Source organism: Hemitrygon akajei, chromosome 27 (genome assembly GCF_048418815.1).
Source record: "Hemitrygon akajei chromosome 27, sHemAka1.3, whole genome shotgun sequence".
Lineage (NCBI taxonomy): Eukaryota > Metazoa > Chordata > Chondrichthyes > Myliobatiformes > Dasyatidae > Hemitrygon > Hemitrygon akajei.
In genome coordinates, this window is record NC_133150.1 from 47,027,885 (window position 1) to 47,048,254 (window position 20,370).

The following is a 20,370-nucleotide window of genomic DNA, read 5'->3' on the forward strand; positions in this document are numbered from 1 at the left end:
AAATACACAGTATTTAAAAAGGGTATTTAAAAGGTGTAATTTAATTAAGGCCTAGTGAAGGGATGAGGAAGGATGAGGGTGTTTGTAACTTATAGTAATTTTTATGTTTTGCACTGTACTGCTGCTGCAAAACGCCAATGAAGTCCAGTAGCCCTTTCCTTGGCTTTTATGCAGTCCTTAACTTCACTTGTCAGCTCGGTTGCCTACCCCTGCCATATGAGAACAACTTTTGTAGGACTTATCTATCCTGCACTTTGTGAACTATTTCCAGATGCTTCAACCAAGTTTGCTCTGTCATCATCCCTGCCAGTATCCTCCTCTAATCCACCAGGGCAAGCTCCTCTCTCATACCTCTGTAATTCCCTTTATTCCACTACACTACTGATACATGTGACTTCTGCATCTCTCTATCAAATTCAATCATATTTTGATCACTGTCTCCCAAGGGCTCCTTTACATTAAGCTCCCTAATAAGATCTGGGTTATTACACAACTCCTAATTTAAGATAGCCTTTCCCCAAGTAGGCTCAAGCATAAGCTGCTCTAAAAAGCCATCTCATAGGCATTCAACAAATTTCCTCTCTTGCGATCCAACACCAACCTGATTTTCCCATGAAGTCCCCCATAACAATTGTGACATTACCACAATTACATACCTTTTCCAGTTCCCTTTGCAATCTCAACCCCACATCTTGGCTACTATTTGGAAGCCTATATATGATTCTCATAATGGTTTTTTCACCCTTGTAGTTTCTTAACTCCACCCACAAAGATTCAACATTCTTTGACCCTATGTCACCTCTTTCTAAAGATGTAATTCCATCTCTTGCCAACAGAGCCACACCACTGCCTATGCCTTCCTGCCTGTCCTTTCAATACAAAGTATATCCTTTGATGTTAAGCTCCTAACCATGGCCTTCTTTCGGTCACGACTCAATGATGCCCACAACATCATACCGACCAATCTCTAATTACGCCATGGTTTCATCCGCTTTATTTTGAATGCTACACGCATTTAACTATATCACCTTCATTTCTGAAATACCTCAGGATAATCAGCAAAAATTATCGCCCTTAATTTTGTGTCTGTGGTACAATTTAGCTCTTTGCTTTTTCTGCATTTGTACCCAATCATTGACTTGTCTTTTCTTACATTCATATTACACCCATCATCTACCTGTAAACCTGCTGACTCATCCTCAGCTCTATCATACTGGTTCCCATCCCCCTGCCATATTAGTAATTTCTCCTGCCTTCACCCCGTAACCTTTGACACACTTACTAATTGATAACCTATCAACTGCTGCTTTAAGTATACCCAATGACTTTGCCTTCACAGCTATCTGTGGCAGTGAATTCCACAGGTTCACCACTGTGGCTAAAGCGGTTCCTCCTCATTTCTGCTCTAAAAGGACATCCTTCTATTCTGAGATTGTGTCCTCTGGTCCTAGACTTCCCCACTATAGGAAGCTTCCTCTCCATGTTAACTCTATCAAGGTCTTTCAATATTTGATAGGTTTCAATGAGATCTAGCAGTAAGTTTTTACTGATTATCCTGAGATATTTCAGCAGTTTGCAATTAACACAGTGAACTGTTCACTAACTATGAAAGATAACACATTCACTGAATTGTATTTGTTTAATGAAATCTATTACACTGACAAATAACCTCAGATTATGTTGTGGACAACATTATAAAAGACTGTTCTGTGATCCAGAAATGGTACCAGTGACGGTGTAGTGAATGATAATTCATGACAGTTGTATTAACATCCAGTCTTTTACATCGTCAAGTGTAGTACAAGCTGAAATATGCCACTCTATTTCTGTGTTTCCGGAATTCCTTGTCACCAGCAAGCTATAAGTAAAAAAAAGAAAAGATATATTTGTTTGTTTTTCTCTCCATTGCTGAAAGAACTGTTGTTTGCTGATATTATTTCTATCCTTTAACTTCACTGGAGGAGTTATCTGTCCTTGCCCAGGCCAATGTCCCCAGTGCCAATATAGCATGCCTGCAGTGTTCAGCAGCAGAACAACACAAGCAACAGTAAGAGCAGACAAAACAACAGCATTGTAGCTGTGTTTTTTTTAATGATATCCTGAACTGGCAGTACTGGGATACTGATTTGGCCCCTATCAGTCTAATAGCCATACCTCAATCCGTAAGGTGCGCTTTTTAGGAGCAGCAACTAAACTCCAGTCCGGAGCATCAAACTTCATTGGCCACATAACATGTCTGTTTCTTGGTGTGTTGAGGTCATATGTACCAGGACTACAAGTAAAACAAATTCAATATCTAGGTTAATTTGAACAGAAAAATTTATCAATTAAAAACTAATGTGTAATTATATATTCTTAATAGAAAAGGAATTAATAAATTAATTAACCTTACCAAGACTCTCATGTGTAGATATTTCTAAATTACAAATATATTCCCATTTATGTTATTTTGCACAGGTTGTAAGTTTATGGATTACACAATTTCTGACTGAGTTTTCTCAACACTCAGTGGCCATTTTATTAGGTACCTTCTTTGCCTAATAAAGTGGCCACTGAGCGTAAGTTCATTGATTCTGCTGCTGAAGCCCATCCACTTCAAGGTCTGATGTGCTGTGCATTCAGAGATGCTCTTCTGCACACCACTGTTGTAATGCGTGGTTATCTGAGTTACTGTAAGCTTGAACCAGTCTCGCCTGACTTCTTTCATTATAAAGACATTTTTGCCGCAGAACTGCCACTCACTGGATTTTTCTTTTGTTTTTTTTTGCACCATTCTCTATAAACTCTAGCAACTGTTGTGTGTGAAAATCCCAGGAGATCGATAGTTTCTGAGATATGCAAACCACCCTGTCTGGCACCAACAATCATTCCACACTCAAAGTCACTTAGATCACATTTCTTCCCCATTGTTTGGTCTGAAAACTGAACTTGTTGATTGTGTTTGAAAGTTTTTATGCACTGAGTTGTTGTCAAGTGATTGGCTGATTAGATATTTGCATTAAAGAGCAGGTGTGCCTAATAAAATACACTGAGTGTATTTGACTTTGTTGATGATCTACAAGATTAAATCTCAGGAAGGACATAATTGAGAGGAACAACTTGCAAGAATATGACTTGTGTAACTAACTGCAATGCTCAATAAAAGTACTCCCAAGTACAGCTTTACATACTGTCATGAAGAAAATGCAATCACAAAAAAGATCTGCCAGCAGCTGTACTTTATTAGGTGTTTGAGGAGATTTGGTATGTCACCAAATGCTCTAACAATTCTACAGAGGTACAATAGAGAGCACTCTGACTGACTGCATCACGGCCTAGTGTGGAAACCCAATGCACAGGATCACAAGAGGCTGCAGAGCGTTGTCAACTCAGCCAGCTCCATCACAGGCGGAACTCTCCCCACCATCAAGAGCATCTTCAAGAGGCAATGCCTCAAGAAGGTGGCATCCATCAGATCAGATTCAAATTTATTATCACATGTACATTGAAACATACAGTGAAATGCATTGTTTCTGTTCACAGCCAGTACAACTTGGCAGCAGCCCACAAGTGTTCTAACAACAACATTGCATGCCTACAATGTTCAGCAGACAACACAAGCAACAACAGCAGAAGAAGCCCTTTTCCCACACCCCCACTCACACACAAGACTCCAATCCTTATTAAGGACATCATCCAGGAGAGCTGTTGGGAGACCCACGTACAATGATTCAGAAACATGTACCACCAGATTTCTGAACAGTCCATGAATCTATGAATACTACCTCATTATTTATTTTATTGTATAATTTATTTATTTTATAAAGGTTATAGACATCAGCATTATTTCCCTCTTCTCCTCTCCCAACTGGCAGAAGACATAATAGTCTGAGAGCACGTACCAGCAAGTTCAAGGACGGTATCTACCCTGCTGTTATGTGACTCTTCAATGGACCTCTTATATGCTAAAGATGAACTCTTGGTTATCTAACCAAAGAGCTGATTGTGGACTTCAGAAACGGTAAAACAAGGGAACACACAGAAGTCCCTGGGGGATCAGAGGTGGAAACAGTAATTTCAAGTTTATGGGTGTCAACATCTCTGAGGAACTATCCAGGGCCCAACATAGCAATACAGCTACAAAGAAGTCGCAACAATGGCTATATTCCATTATGAGTTTGAGGAGATTTGGTATGTCACCAAAGACACTCGCAAATTTTGACAGATGTACCATGGAGAGCATTCTAACTGGTGGCATCACCATCTGATATGGGGAGGGGAGGGGGGTCTACTGCATAGGATCAAAATAAGCTACAGAGAGTTGTGAACTTAACTACATCATGAGCACTAGCCTCCATAGCATCTTCAAGGAACAATGCCTCAAAAAGGGGACCCCCAATCATCCAGGACATGCCCTGTTTTCATTGCTACCATCGGGGAGTCGGTACAGGAGCCTGAAGACACACACTTAACAATTAAGGAACAGTTTCTTCCTCTCTTTATCCAATTTTTGATTGGACATTAAACCCATGAGCACTACTTCACTATTTATTTTTATTTTTACACTATTTATTTATTTAATATATACAGTGCCTATAAGAAGTATTCATTCCCGTTAAAAGTTTTATTGTGTTACACAGTGGATTTTATTTGGCTTTTTTTGACACTGATCAACAGAAAAAGCCTCTTTTATGTCAAGTGAAAACATCTACGAAGTGATCTAAATTAATTACAAATATATAACACAAAATAATTGATTGCATAAGTATTCACCTCCTTCAAGTCAGTATTTAATAGAAGCACCTTTGAAGCAGTTACAGCATTGAGTCTGTGTGGATCAGTCTCTCAGCTTTGCACATCTGGACACTGCCAATTTTGTTCAATTCTTTACAAAACTGCTCAAACTCTGTCAGATTGCATGGGGATTGTGAGTGAACAGCCCTTTTCAAATCCAGCCACAAATTCTCTATTGGGTTGAGGTCTGGACTCTGACTTGGCCACTCCAGGACATTAACTTTGTGGTTTTTAAGTCATTTCCTGTGAAACTTTGGCTTTATGCTTGGGTTCATTTCCCCGTATTTTGCTGCATTCACTTTACCCTCTACCTTCACAAGCCTTCCAGGGCCTGCTGCAGTGAATCATCCCTGCAGCATGATGCAGCCACCACCATGCTTCACATTAGAGATGGTGTGTTTTTGATGATGTGTGGTGTTTGGCTTACTCCAAACGTAGCCTTTAGTCTGATGGCCAAAAAGCTCAATTTTGGTTTCATCAGACCTTCTTCCAGCTGATTTCAGAGTCTCCCACATACCTTCTGGCAAACTCTAGCTGAGATTTCATGTGAGTTTTTTTCAACAGTGGCTTTCTCTTTGCCACTCTCCCATAAAGCTGCGACTGGTGAAGCACCTGGGCAACAGTTGTTGTTTGCACAGTCTCTTCTATCTCAGCCACTGAAGCTTGTACCCTTCCTGACTTGTCATAGGTCTCTTGGTGGCTTCCCTCACTAGTCCCCTTCTTCACTCAGTTTTTGTGGATGGTTTGCCCTAGGCAGATTTACAGCTGTGCCATATTATTTCCATTTCTTGATGATTGACTTAACTGTACACCAAGGATTATTAAGTGACTTGGAAAATTTCTTGTATCTATCACCTGACTTGTGTTTTTCAATAACCTTTTCACAGAGTTGTTTGAAGTGTTCTTTTATTTTCATGTGTAGTTTGTGCCAGCCAAGATACGGACTCACCAGCAGATGGACCTTCCAGATACAGGTGTATTTTTACTACAATCATTTGAAGCACCTTGACTGCACACAGGTCTCCAAAAACTGATCTCCATTTAACTAATTATGTGACTTCTAAAACCAATTGGCTGCACCAGTGATGATTTGGTGTGTCATATTAAAGGGGAGGGGTGAATATTTATCCATTCAATTATTTTGCATTTTATAATTGTAATTAATTTAGATAACCTTTTAGAGACCTGTTTTCACTTTGACATGAAAGAGTCTTTTTCTGTTGATCAGTGTCAAAAAAAAGCCAAATCAAATTGCATCCACTGTGATTCAATGCTGGAAAAGAATAAAACATGAACATTTCCAAGGGAGGGGTGAATATTTTTTATATTGCATTGTACATACTGATTGTAATTCAGTTTATTTTTTTCTATTATGTATCGTACTGCAGCTGCAAAGACAACAGATTTCACCACATAAGTTGCTGATATTAAACTTGATTCTGATTAATCTTCTTCTTCTACCTTGTTAACCTTATTGTCTACTCGCAGTACACTTTCTCTGTAAGTGTAACACTATATGTAAAAGTCTTTTTTGTATTCTTTTTGTAGTGCCTCCATGTACTGTGGAGTGATCAGTCTGGGTGAGATTCACTGTATCTCTGTACATGTGACAGTAATTAACCAATTAACAATTGTGACAGAGCTTTACATACCCAGGAACTTGAAGTTTACTTGAGCTCTCTTTATTCCTTTGAGATGTGGAACCAAATGGTGCACTTGATGGTTTGAAACCATGACCTCTTCCAAATCTTTTCTGGTACACTGCTGGGCCAGGTGATATGCTCTCCTGTAGAGAACATGTTAATGCTAAACAAAGAGTTACAAGAAATTGCAGAGGGTTTTAGACTTGGCCAGCTCAATCACACACTCAACACACTCCACCATTGTGGACATCTTCAAGAGGGGGTGCCCAAGATGGTGGCATCTATCACTAAAGACCTTCACCATCCAGGGCATGCCCTCCTCTCATCAGGGAGCAGATACAGAGTCTGAAGACCCACACTCAATGATTCAGAAAGTGTCTTCTCCTCTGCCATTAGATTTCTGAATTGTCCATTCATCTATGAGCACTATCTCATTATCCCTTTTTCCCCACTATATATTTGTAATTTATGGTCATTTTATGTCAAAATGCTTTGAGAGGCTGGTCAAGGACTACATCTACAGCATGCTACCAACCACACTGGACCCCCTACAGTTCATCTACTGACACAACCGATCAACAGATGATGCAATAGCCACAGCTCTACACACCTGGAGAGGAGGGATACTTATGTAAGAATGCTGTTCTTCAACTACAGTTCAGCATTCAACGCCATAATTCCTTCAGGCTTGACAAGAAGCTCAGAGACCTCAGCCTTCACTCTGCCTTGTGCAGCTGGATCCAGATCACCGGGCAGGTGGTATGAGTGGACTCCCTCACCTCTGTCGCTCTGACCCTCAACACAGGAGCACCACAGGCCTGTGTCCTAAAGTCCCTCCTTTACTCTCTGTACACCCATGTCTGTGTTGTCACTTACAGCTCCAATGTGCTAAATAAATTTGCAGATGATACTACATTGATTGGCCTTATCTCAAATAATATTGAGGCAGCCTACAGAGAAGAAGTCATCACCTGATGACACTGGTGTCAAGAAAACAACCTCTGCTTCAGTGTCACAAAAACAAAGGAGCTGGTTGGGGTCTATAGGAAGAATGGAGACATCAATGGATCTGGGGTTGAGAGGGTGAACAGCTTCAAGTTCCTCAGTATACACATCACCAAGGACCTCACTTGGTCTGTACATACTGGCTGTGTGGTGAAAAAATGCACAACAGTGCCTCTTTCACTTCAGATGGCTGAAGAAGTTTGGCACAAGACCTCAAATCCTAAAGAATTTCTACTGAGGCACAATTGAGAGCATCCTGACCGGCTGTGTGACTGCCTGGTATGGGAGTTGTACTACCACAGCTGATGTTCTCAGGATTATTTATTGATATTCTGATTATTAGTTCTTGTATTTGTATGCTTTTTTTTCTTTTTGCACATCGTTTTTTTTGTATACATTTATGAGATGTGGGCGTCGCCAGCTAAGCCAGCATTTATTGCCCATCCATAGTAGCCCTTGAGAAGGTGGGTGACGAGCTGCCTTCTTGGACCACTGCAATCCCTGAGGTGTAGGTACACCCACAGTGCTGTTAGGGAAGGAATTCCATGATTTTGACCCGGCAACAATGAAGGAACGGTGATATGTTTCCAAGTCAGGATGATAGGTAACTTGGAGGGGGATTTCTAATTGGTGGTGTCCCTAGGTATCTGCCGAAACGTCAACTGTACTTTTTTCAGTAGAAGCTGCCTGGCCTGCTGAGTTCCTCCAGCATTTTGTGTGTGTTGCTGGGATTTCCAGCATCTGTTGATTTTCTCTTGTTCCGGGTATCTGCTGTTCGTTTGTTTGTGAGTCTTTGTTTAGTGTGTAGTTTTTCACTAACTACTCAGTAATCATAGTATTTCTTTGTTCTACTGTAAAAGTCCACAAGAAATCGAATCTCAGGATAGTACATGGTGACATAGATGTACTCAGATAAGAAATCTACGTTGAACTTTGAAGAGATTCTGCAGATGCAGGAAATCCAGAGCAACACTCGCAGAATGCTGGAGGAACTCAAGATGATCTATGGATAGGAATAAACAGGTGACATTTCGGGCTGAGACCCTTCGTCAGGATTCATTATCACTGGTTATGCTCATTCACTTACTACTGCAGGCGAGAATCGAGCCGCCGTCCTTGCTCCCAATGTATATCCAATTTTACTCTCTGGCTTCTTTCCCAAGTTACCGGATATACTGTATTGCTGTAGAGGAAAGGAAATGTGGTGATCAACACGCTAATTCCAACACAGACTTAATGCAGGCTGGACCTAAGGAACCTTCTAAGATAAGTCCGAATCTGTTTCTGCAGACACGGGGAGACTGAGTGGCGAAAGCGACATTTAGCTCGCTTGCCTTTTCAGGTAGTGAACTAAGACTTGGGACAAATGAGAAAATCTGCAGATGCTGGAAATTCAAACAACACACACAAAATGCCAAAGGAACTCAGCAGGCCAGGCAGCATCTGTGGAAAAGAGTACCGTTGATGTTTCGGGCGTCGACTGTTCTCTTTCCCATCGATGTGCCTGGCCTGCTGAGTTCTTCCAGCATTTTGTGTAAGACTTGGGATGCCATGTTGCAGCTCCCCAAGACATTGACTGAACCAAAGGATGTGGTAGTGCTAGATTAAAAAAAAATACAGATTAACTTCATTTGTCACAAGTACATAGAAACAGGCAGTGAAATACAGTACATTGCTTGCGTCAAATCAAATCAGCGACGGTGTGCTTCCGCATACTCACAACTTACGACCCCAACAGAACAAAACTGGAGCACCCACGGGGAGAACATACACTCTTTACCGACAGCGGAGGGAATGAAACCCCGACCTTTACAGCTGACTGTTGTAAAGCGTTACTCTAACTGCTACCGTGCCGTGCTCCAGAGTTTTAGTCCTTCGGACAGCTGAATGAGAACGCCCGGAACACGTACTCCTGTGAGAAATAGAAGCGCGAGTCAAAACTATGTTTCTGCCCAGGATCGAACTGGGGACCTTTCGCGTGTGAGGCGAACGTGATAACCGCTACACTACAGAAACCGTGATAGTCGCTGCGGCGTTGCCGGGATTAGAGGGCTTGGGTTACAAGAAGAAAATCTGGGTCTTTGCATTTCATCTGTCCTGCTGAAAGGTTTCGGCCCGCGACGTCGTCTGTACTCTTTTCCATCGATGCTGCCTGCATGTTGCGTTAATTCAGCTGGGTTTTCTTTGGAGTGAATGTAAATTTATAAAATTATGCAGATCAGAGATAGGATAGTAACAGACTTTTTCAAGGCCAGGAGTCTAAAACAAAAAGACATGGGTTTAAGGTGAAAGGGGATAAGATTTAAAAGAGATCTGAGTTACTAAGTTTTATCGACGTCATTCTACAGCGCCCCGACTCCTCAGTGCATATGTCAGGATTCTCCTTGTTTACTTCATTTTACCCGGAACATACTGGCGCAATTCTGCACTGACATCCTTGAAAGGATCCCCACATCGGCTAGTGCTGTCTGCTTTGGTACAGCATCTGCTCAGAATACTGTATACAAAACTGTCAGTTTTGTAATGCTCCTCAGACAGGATGAAGAGATCAATACTCCCCAATGCCATTCGGCTTTACAATTCAACCGCCAGGAGTAAGATATGTTAAAGTGCCGGGGTTAGGGCTCAATGTATTTAAGTAAACTACTTAAGAACTTTTTAAAAGCTATTATTAATGCTTTTTGAGAGGGTGATTTTAGATCCATATCATATTTTTACTGAGTTAAGTATTGTATGTAATTAGTTTTGCTACAATAAGTGGGGATGAATAAAGTATCTATCTATCTATCTATCTATCTATCTATCTATCTATCTATCTATCAGTAGAAAAGGGTAGTTTCTCATACAGAGAAACGAGCTGCCAGAGGAATTGGTAGAGGCAGGTGCAAGCACAGTTTTTTAGATGGATTTGAACAGGTACATGGACAGGACCTTCTCCCCTCTTCCATTGGGCAGAAGATACAACAGCCAGAAAGCTCATACCAACAGGCTCAAGGACAGCCAATACACCTCATTATGAGTTTGCACTTTATCTTTTACCTGTACTGCATTTTCACTGTAACTGTGACACTTTATTCTGCAACTGTTATTGCTCTGCCTCAATGCACTCTGTAATGACTTGACCTCTATGAACAGTATGCAAGACAAGCTTTTTACTGTATCTCTCTAATGTGGTTTATCTCAATAATAAACCAATTCCAATTCCAAACGGGAAAGGAATAAATAGACTTGAGCTAAAATGGGATTAGCATAGACAGGCAAGGATGAGTGTGGCTGAAAAGCCTGTTTCTGTGCCCAGTCTTGTGATCACAGAACACAGAATGTTATAGCATTTATCCAAACTAATCCTTCCCTCCCTCCCACATAGCCCTGCAGTTGTCTATCAACCATCTACCTATCTGAGGCTCTCCATTGGTCAGGGCCGACTCTGGATGTGCATCCTAGCTCTCTACATAATACGCAAGCCAGGGCAGTACAATAAGGCCCACAATCCGTTGCCCGTGCAGCAGGCTCCCTCACTCTATGCAGCTGATGAGACCATAGGACCAGCAGAAACCAACAGTTTTGCGCAATGTTGAACGCAATGTAGGATTGCCTTAGGGACTCCAGCTCTGGAATTTTCACTGGGGTTTATTCCCACAGCCTTTCCCATGAGTGGGTATTGATGCAAGGCAGCGGAGGTTTGATATCAGAGTTTTCCTTCTCCTAGATCAGCTGCCAACCACACTTGAAGAGCCCCATCTGCCTGAAGTGATTGGTTTTAAGGTGGCAGTAACCTGCCTTTGCCCCTTCTGTAGGAACTGTTCTACCAGACTTAGTAGCTAAACCACACGAGAAGGACAGGAGCTGGACTTGGTTGTCAGAGGCTATCGAGACGCATGCCATTGGGAGCACTTAATCCCTAGTAACACCCTCTGTCCTGGCTATGACAAGGAACCTCTCTCAAAGTGTCTGTCCCTGAAGTATCTACCTCTACCATTCCCTGGCAGCATTGGCCATGCACCCACTACTCTCTGTGTAAAAAACCTGCCTGTGACATCCCCCCTATACTTTCCTGTAATCACCTTAAAAGTTATGCCCTCTCGTATTAGCCATTTTCTCCCTCATCATCTAGTATTGTTGATCAGCTTTTGAGGAGTGACATTTCCTCCACAGACTGATGCAAAGTATTTTAGTTATCAGGCCAGCAGGGAGGGAGAGTTTGGCCATCCTTCTGTGACCTAGAAACTGTTTTGCCAAGGTCACTCCTGCTCCTGTTTCTGAGGTGGACGGTTAAGAGGCAGAGCTTTCTCTCTCATGTTCAGTGATTACATCTACAGTCACTCCTCACTTGAGTCATAGTCATGGAGTCATACAGCAGGGCAACAGGTCATTCAGCCCAACTGGTCCATGCCGACCAAAGTGGCCGGCTAAATTAGTCCCACTTATATACTGCCACCGGTGGGAAAATTTAATAATCACCTGGAACGTACAGAAAAGGTATCGTAGTAGCCTGGCCCACAGTTTGGGGATCCTCTTATTGGGGGAAACTCATTTCCAAGTCTGTCTGAGGCCCAGTGAAGTGGGAACAGCTGTCTCTCAGGCATGTTGAGTGGCAAAGATTTCCGAGAACCTGAGAGGATTTAAAAGAAATTATTACTGCAATTCAATACAAATTACCTTCTCAATGGAGAGCCTTGACCAATGCCTCACTAAAATCCACATACACCACATCCACTGCTCTCGTTTCATCAACTTGTCTTTGAGGAAGTAACAAAACACACTGAGGAAGGTAAAGCAGTGGATGTGGCATATATGGATTTTAGTAAGGCATTTGACAAAGTTCCCTGTGCTAGGCTCATTCAGAAAGTCAGGAGGTAGGGGATCCAGGGAAACATGGCTGATACAGAATTGGCATACAGAATCTACAGAAGGCAGAAGGTGGTTATAGATGGAGTATATTCTGCCTGGAGGCCGGTGACCAATATCACCGGCCACAATATCACTGACCCACCTTTGATCCAAATACTGAGTTGATATTGGGCTTGAAGATATTTCATTTCTCTCTCTCTCCCCACTACCACCCCACCGCGCTCTTTCCCCTACTCCCTCTCCACAGTTAACTCAAATAGATGACAGAGCCTTTGGTTTATAACCTGGTACCTGCTGACCGAATGAAATCGATTGAACGATATTTTTAAAGACCTGAATTAGTGAGGTCTCAGGGCAAGAAGGTGTCACCAGCCAGGAGCGGTGGGTGATCAACCTCTGTGTTTATTCTTTCTACCTTACAGCTCTGAACCCATAGTGATCAGAGAGAGAGGAAGGAGTTCTGTTGAAGAAGGAGAGAGCTCCTCAGCTGTCAGGGCCCGGACCCACTCACCTGCCCAGACCTTGGCCATTCTATCACCGCCGCTGCCTTGTTGCGGTTCGTTGCCCGGGTGACGCGATGGTTACAGCCCATCGCCGGCTGCGCATGCGTCACGCGAATGGAGTGCCGGCAGCGCCTGGTCCTCCTGCAGCTCGCGTCCGGATTCGCGACAGCCCGAAAATCTAAAATGTTCCTTCAGTGCCGCTACAGGTCCCCGTTCCGTTCCCACTAGATCCCCCGTCCCAATCCCATGATCCCTATCCCCATGGAATCTCTGTCCCGTCCCAATCCCACGATCCCCCATCGCGTGCTCAGTAGACCCCTACACCGCTCCCTTGTTCGTCCCCACCAGATCCCTCTCCCACACTGGAACTGCACCTGTTTATTTGCGGGATCCCAGTACCAGCCTCAAGCCACATTTGAGATGCCCCGCAGCATCACGCCTCCTTGCCAGGGACGATTCATTAATCCTGGTTCATGACACCACGCCATCCCATCCCTCCCCCACGGTTCATTCTTCAACGTGTTGCTCTGAGAAATGGTTCTGAACACATCGCTGGCTTCCCAATCGCGGAGCGGATGCCTCAACTCCGGATGTCCTTCGTCACCCGTTCACGTTGTTAGACTTCGAACACGGAGCGAAGAGGGGACCTCTAACTCCACCATATTCCCGTTCCTGAACCCCTAATCGGACCTGCAACTGTTTCACATCCGTAAATTATTCCAAATATTGACTGGAGCCATCTATTGGGCCATTCTCTTATCTTCCAGGTTAGTAACACCTGGAGTGGAAGGTTTGGGTCAGTGAGTGCCCCTTCCGCGCCACCATAGCATGCCCACAAATTACTAACCCTAACAGTCATCATCATTGTGCGCTGGGCCGTATGACGTGGGCGATCACGGTCTTCCATCTGTCTCTAATCTGCTTGTTCTTTTCTCTATCCATGACCATGATTGTTCTTGGCAATTTTTACTACAGAGGTGGTTTGCCATTGCCTTCTTCTTCTGGGCCGTGTCTTTACAAGACGGGTGACCCCCGCTGTCAATACTCTCAGAGATTGTCTGCCTGGCGTCAGTGGTCGTATAACCAGGACTTGTGATCTGCACCAGCTGCTCATACGACCATCCACCACCTGCTCCCGTGGTTTCCGTGACTGGGATCTGGGGGCTAAGCAGGTGCTACACTTTGCCCAAGGGTGACCTGCAGGCGAGTGGAGGGGAGGAGCGCCTTACACCTCCTTTGGTAGAGATATACCTCCACCCCGACACTCAAACAGAATCTGCAAGGAAACCGGAGAACCCGGAGCAGTCGCGGGGAGAACAGGCAGCGGCCGGCTGTAAAGCGTCACGCTAACCGCTACGGTGAGTTACAGGGGGATCCCACGTTTTGTTTTCGCGGTGAGATCTTCGGACAGCTGAGTGAGATCGTCCGGAACGCTTTCTCCTTTGGAGGCAAAATTATGTTTCTGCCCAGGATCGAACTGGGGACCTTTCGCGTGTGAAGCGAACGTGATAACCGCTACACTACAGAAACCGTAATAGAGACTGCGACGTTTCCTAAACTGGAGGGTTTTGTTTACAAGAAACGAATTAAATTGAGATTACAAACAACACACACAAAATGCTGGTGGAACACAGCAGGTCAGGCAGCATCTATAGGGAGAAGCACTGTTTTCTTTGGAGAGAAGGACGCTGATCTGATGGAGATTGATAAAATTATGCAGATCTGACTTGCTCGGTATTGTCGATTTAATTGTCGAGTCCACTGGTACAGATGTCAGATTCTCTTGGTCTTCCCCAGAACATACTGGTGCAATTCTACACTGTCATCCTCACGTCAGCCATGTCAGTCTGGTTTGGTACAGCATCGTCTCACAAGGGAGAAAGCAAAAGGAAGGAAAAGCTCAAAGTTAAGTCCCCCCCCCCCCCTTTCTTTATATTTGCTCAGCTAGGATATTAGAGATAGCAGGCAGGTTAGTGAAACGCTCCTCTTGCGGGATGTGGGAAGGCAGGGAGACCGCCAGGGTCCCTGACCAGTACAATTGCGGGAAGTGCGTCCAGTTGCAGCTCTAACAGTCCACGTTAAGGAGTTGGAGCTGGAACTGAGTGAAATCCGGATCATTCAGGAGGCTGAGGGGCTGATAGATAAGACATATAGAGAGGTAGTTACACCCAAAGTGCTGGGTGACAGTTGGAAAGGGGAAAGGAATTAAGGAGCCAGTGCAGAGTAAGTACCCCTGTGGCCATACCCCTGAACAACAGGTATATCATTTTGAATACTGCTGGGGCGGGGGCGTTGACCTAACAGAGGAATGCCACAACAGTCAGGTCTCTGGCACTGAGAAGAGGCACACTGTCCATTATTTAGGGGAATGGACAGGAGGTTCTGTTGGCGAGAATGAGATTCCCGGGTGATAGGTTCCCTCCCTGGTGCCAGGGTCCGGGACATCCTGGATCAAGTCCTCAGCATTCTAAGTGTGAGGGTGAACAGGCAGAAGTCATGGACCATGTAGGTACCAATGACATGGGTAGGATGAGTACGAGGTTCTGCATAGGGAGTCCAGGGAGTTAGGTGCCATGATGAAGGGTATAACCTCCAGGGTTGTGATCTCAGGACTGTTATCCATGCTACTTGATAGTGAGTCCAGAACTAGAAAGATTATACAGTTTAATATGTGGCAAAAGAGTTGGTGTAGGAGGGAGGGCGTAAGATTATTGGATCATTGGGTTCTTTTTAAAGGGAAGGTGGGACCTGTACAGAAGGGACGGTTTGCAGCTGAAAAAGAAGAGGGGGTTCTAATATCCTAGTGGGAAGATCTGTTAGTGCTACACAGTGGGGATTAAACTAGAGTTGCAGGGGATTGGGAACCAGAGTACCAGAACAGTCAGTGGAGAGGTTGTGGAGGCAGATGGTGGTGAGACCTCAGACAAAGTTAGGAATTAAATGGCGCGACTGGTGCCTGAGCTGCCTGTACTTAAACGTAAGCAGTATCATCGGAAAAGGCGGATAATAGTGGTGAAGATGAAGTAGCGGGTTTACAAACAGAGGCGATGTGTAGTGAGGAGAGGCTGTTGATGGGGCAAACTTGCAGGCTGTTGCACTGTAAAAGGCAGACAAAATCGAAGAGGGTGAATAAAGGACTGAAGGTGTCATATTTGAATGATGCAGTACGCAGTATGCAGAATAAGGTGCAGAACCGTTGCAGATTGGCATGTATGAAGGTGTGTGTAAATGGAGCCTTCATTCCAATCCACTGACACAAACATTACCATTCCATTTCAGGGTTTAAATTTCTTAAGTCATCCACATCTTTTTAATTTCATCAATTAACTATAGTCTCAAATGTGTTTCTTGGATTGACAGCCATTTATCCAGACTTTGGGAAATATCACTCTGGTCTTGACTAGTTCAGCAACTGTTATGCACCTGATGGGGTCAAAATGAGTTCCGAAGCTTGCGCGATGAAGGCTGAAAAATCCTTAAACCGGTTTTTGCTTCAGTTACAATATTTTCTTTGTCCACCAGCTAAAGTGGGTGTGAATGTGCCCAGGGGTATTTTAGAGAAAAGCACACGACCTGGTCCAGTGACAAAGTATATATGAAACACACCCCATGGATGATCCCTGACCCACCGAGTTCGTCCAGTGCTCTGTGTTCCTCCAGTGTCGATTCATCCAGTGCACAGTGGCAGGGTGAAAATGAAACTGCCCATTTCAATCATTGCACAGATCTCCTTTTGTTGTACGACTTATTTACATTGGAGAACTATTATTTATATTCATACCCATGGGATGGTCTGCTAATCCCCAAATGTACCTCAGCTCTGTTGACCCACCTTTCATCCAAACACTGAGTTGATATCGCTCTTGAAAATTTTCCATTTCTCTCTCTCTCTCCCGCTCTCTCTGTTTCTCTCCACTCTCCCTCGCTCTCCCCAACTTCCCTCTCTCCTCCTCCTTCCCCATACTCTCTCTCCCTCCCTCTCCACAAATAACATTAAATAGATGATACTGCCTTTAGTTAATAACCTGGTACCTGCGGACCGAATGAAATAGATTGAACAATATTTTTTGAAGACCTGAATTAGTGAGGATTCCGGGCAAGAAAGTGTCACTAGCCAGGAGCGTTGGGTAGAAACAAGGAAACATAGAAAACCTACAGCACAATACAGGCCCTTCGGCCCACAAAGTTGTGCTGAACATGTTCCTACTTTACCTTTCATTTTCACCTTGCCACTGTGCAGTGAGGTGATCAACCTCAATGTATATTCCTTTAAATCTTACAGTTCTGAACTCATACTGATCGAAGGGAGGGAGCTTCCCGGCCGGCAGGGCGCCACGACTCTGCCAGGGCCCGGACCCACTCACCTGCCCAGACCCTGGCCATGCTGCCACCGCCGCTGCCCCGTGGCATTTCGTTGCCCGGGTGACGCTTTGGTTACAGCCCATCGCCGGCAGCGCATGCGTCAAGCGAATAGAGTGCCGGCAGCGCCCGGTCCACCTGCAGTTCGGTAACCCGGGCCGGGTCTGAATTCGGGACAGCCCAGAAATCTGAAATGTTCCTTCAGTGACTACCTGAGATCCCTGTCCCGTCCTCAGTAGACACAAAGTACACTGATTCAGTAGACCCCCGTCCGTCCCCACCAAATTCCCTCGTCCTGTTCCCACTTGATTCCTGTCCCCATCAAATTGTTGTCCTTCAATTAGGCTCCGAAATAATTTGATTCGATTAGTCCAAACTATAGAAAGATTAATGAGAATGTTGAAATCTGGAGCAAGAGCCCAAATACCAGTCTTGATGCTGGTCTCGTCCAACCCTCTGCCTGCATAGATGCTGCCTGGCCTGCTGAGTTCCTGCAGCAGATTGACTAAATAATCAACGTTGTCTGGGACGCGCCTTTGGCGGAGGCGGGAATAAGGGCCACGCTGAGGAGGCTCTATTGAACCATATACAGAGGCAGTACATTCTGCGTTGACCTGCGTAAATCCACGGCAGTGTAACTTACACCTAGCTACTCAATTAAATTCCCTGCAAACCACTCAGTTACGCTAAATATCTTTTACAAGTGGCCATTAAACGCCAGTCTCATCAGTAACACCAGCATCCAGGAACGAATATCAAAGTAATTCCATTTCTCTCACCGTCCCAAGCACCACAAGCCGTTCGCATTTGTTGTTATTAACTCCACGTCCCTAACCGGTAATTATTCCAAATGTTCGCTGCCGTTTATCTATTGGGCCATCCCCTTAACTCCCAGGTTAATAAGTACCCGGCGTGGGAGGTGTGGGTCAGCGATTGTCCCCTCCACGCCACCATAGCATAACTTACTGACAGTCATCATCATTATGTGCCTTATGAGGGGGGCTATCATGGTCTTCTATCTGCCTTTAATCTGCCCCCACCCCCCCCCCCCGAGAAGTCACTTTATTCACAATCATTTTAAAAATCTCTTGATACACATCCTCGAAACCGGAGAGCCAGGAGAGAAGGGCAGACGGGTGCTGGTGCGGGGGGAGAAGCGACCCCACACACGATGCAGGGGCAGGGGCAGGGGCGTCAGCTGCAGCACTGGACCACCCATGGCCGGAGGACCATGCCCCAACCCCACCAGGCTGATGTCACCCCGGCTCCTCTCCAACCTCCCCCCCACCAGCCCCACACGGCTGGCTAGGGACTGAGTTGATTTGGTGAAGGTCCCGACCGCACTGCCACAGTGCCGATTGTCCCGGTAGCAGCCCTGTCCTGTGCCCACGTTAACAGCAGAGTTCCTCTTCTTTCCTGTCCGTGACCATGATCGTTCTTGGCAATATTTCTACAGAAGTGGTTTGCCATTGCCTTCTTCTGGACAGTGTCTTTACAAGACGGGTGACCCCGGCCATTATCAATACTCCTCAGAGATTGTCTGCCTGGTGTCAGTGGTCGCATAACCAGGACTTGTGATAAGCACCCACAAACAAGAGAAAATCCGCAGGACTGGCGATGGGTCCAGGCCCGAGGCGTCGACAATACTTTCTTCCATGGATGCTGCCCGGCCTGCTGAGTTCCTGTGCGTGTCTTGCTTGTGATCCTTTGGTCGAGACGTTATCTCCACCCGAGACCAACTGGGAGACCGCTTCTCGAGCAACTCCGTTCCATCCGCCAGAACAAGCGGGATCTCCCAGTGGCCACCCATTTTAATTCCACTTCCCATTCCCATTCCGATATGTCTATCCACGGCCTCCTCCGCTGTGTGATGAGGCTACACTCAGGTTGGAGGAACAACGCCTTATATTCTGTTTGGGTAGCCTCCAACCTGATGGCATGAACATCGGTTTCTCAAACTTCCGGTAATGCCCCCCACCCCTTCACTGTTTTGCATCCCTTTTCCCTCTCTCACCCTTTTTTCCTTGCCCACCCATCGCCTCCCTCCGGTGTTCCTGCACCTCCCCTTTCTTTCTTCCCTGGCCTTCTGTCTCAATCAACTTTCTAGTTCTTTATTTCACACCTCCCCTTCCAAGTTTCACCTGTCGCCTGGTATTTCTCTTTCCCCTCTCCCACCTTTTAAATCTAGTCTTCAGCTTTCTTTTCCCCAGTACTGCCGAAGGGTTTTGGCCCGAAACATTGACTGTGCTCCTGGCCTTCTGAGTTCCTCCGGCATTTTGTGGGGGTCTTGGGACTCTGCGAGGAAAACGGAGCACCTGGAGCAGATCTACGAGTAGTGACGGGGAGAATGTACAGACTCTCCACAGACTGCGGAGTGAATTAAACCCCAAAAGTTACACCAACCGGGCAGCTGAATGAGATCGGCCGAAACACGTACTCCTGAAGCGCGTGTCAAAACTATGTTTCTGCCCAGGATCGAACTGGGGACCTTTCGCGTGTGAGGCGAACGTGATAACCGCTACACTACAGAAACCGTGAGAGGAATTGCGACGTTTCCTAAACTGGAGGGTTTTGTTTACAAGAAACTAATTAAATTGAAATTAACAACAACACACACAAAATGCTGGTGGAACACAGCAGGCCAGGCAGCATCTATAGGGAGAAGCGCTGTCGACGTTTCGGGCCGAGACCCTTCGTCAGGACTAACTGACGAAATTGAGATAGTTTTCTTTGGAGAGAAGGACGCTGCTCTGATGGAGTTTGATAAAATTACGCAGAACACAGTTAGGGTAGATAGTTGCAGCCATTTTCCCCCCAAGGACGGAGGTCTAAAACAAAAGGACATGGGTTTATAGTGAAAGGGGAAAGTTTTTAAAAGAGATCTGACTTGCTCGGTATTATTGATTTAATACTACAGCTCCCCGAGCCCCCTGGTACAGATGTCCGATTCTCTTTATCCTCCCCAGAACATACTGGTGCAATCCCACTCTGCCATCCTCACGTCAACCATGTCAGTCTGGCTTGGTACAACATCGTCTCACAAAGTGCTGTACCAAACGAAGAGAGGCTTCTGTCAGAGAAGGCAAAGGAAAGAATAGCTCAAGGATATAAAAGCTATAAAGCCCCTTCTTTATAGCTGCTCGGGATAGTGAAACGCTCCTCTTGCGGGATGCGGGAAGGCGGGGAGACCTCCGGTGTCCCTGACCACTACAACAGCGGGAAGTGCATCCAGCTGC

General features: G+C 45.1%; 1 protein-coding gene and 3 non-coding genes across 4 annotated transcripts; all 4 read right to left on the reverse strand.

Annotated features, from left to right (window-relative positions):
- Positions 1–1,658: 1,658 nt before the first annotated feature.
- Positions 1,659–12,849, reverse strand: LOC140717049 (ciliary microtubule-associated protein 3-like). Its single transcript, XM_073030234.1, has 6 exons — positions 12,784–12,849; positions 11,894–12,033; positions 8,509–8,604; positions 6,426–6,559; positions 2,155–2,272; positions 1,659–1,858 (listed from the first exon to the last, which is right to left on the reverse strand). The coding sequence occupies exons 1-6, from the start codon at positions 12,800–12,802 to the stop codon at positions 1,790–1,792; spliced, it is 576 nt and encodes a 191-aa protein (XP_072886335.1). The 5' UTR covers positions 12,803–12,849; the 3' UTR covers positions 1,659–1,789.
- Positions 9,365–9,437, reverse strand: trnav-cac (transfer RNA valine (anticodon CAC)). Its single transcript has one exon. It is a non-coding gene; the product is annotated as a tRNA-Val (tRNA).
- A 1,383-nt stretch (positions 12,850–14,232) lies between the features above and the next one.
- trnav-cac (transfer RNA valine (anticodon CAC)) lies at positions 14,233–14,305 on the reverse strand. Its single transcript has one exon. It is a non-coding gene; the product is annotated as a tRNA-Val (tRNA).
- Positions 14,306–19,594: 5,289 nt separating this feature from the next.
- On the reverse strand, positions 19,595–19,667 carry trnav-cac (transfer RNA valine (anticodon CAC)). Its single transcript has one exon. It is a non-coding gene; the product is annotated as a tRNA-Val (tRNA).
- Between the last annotated feature and the right edge of the window lie 703 nt (positions 19,668–20,370).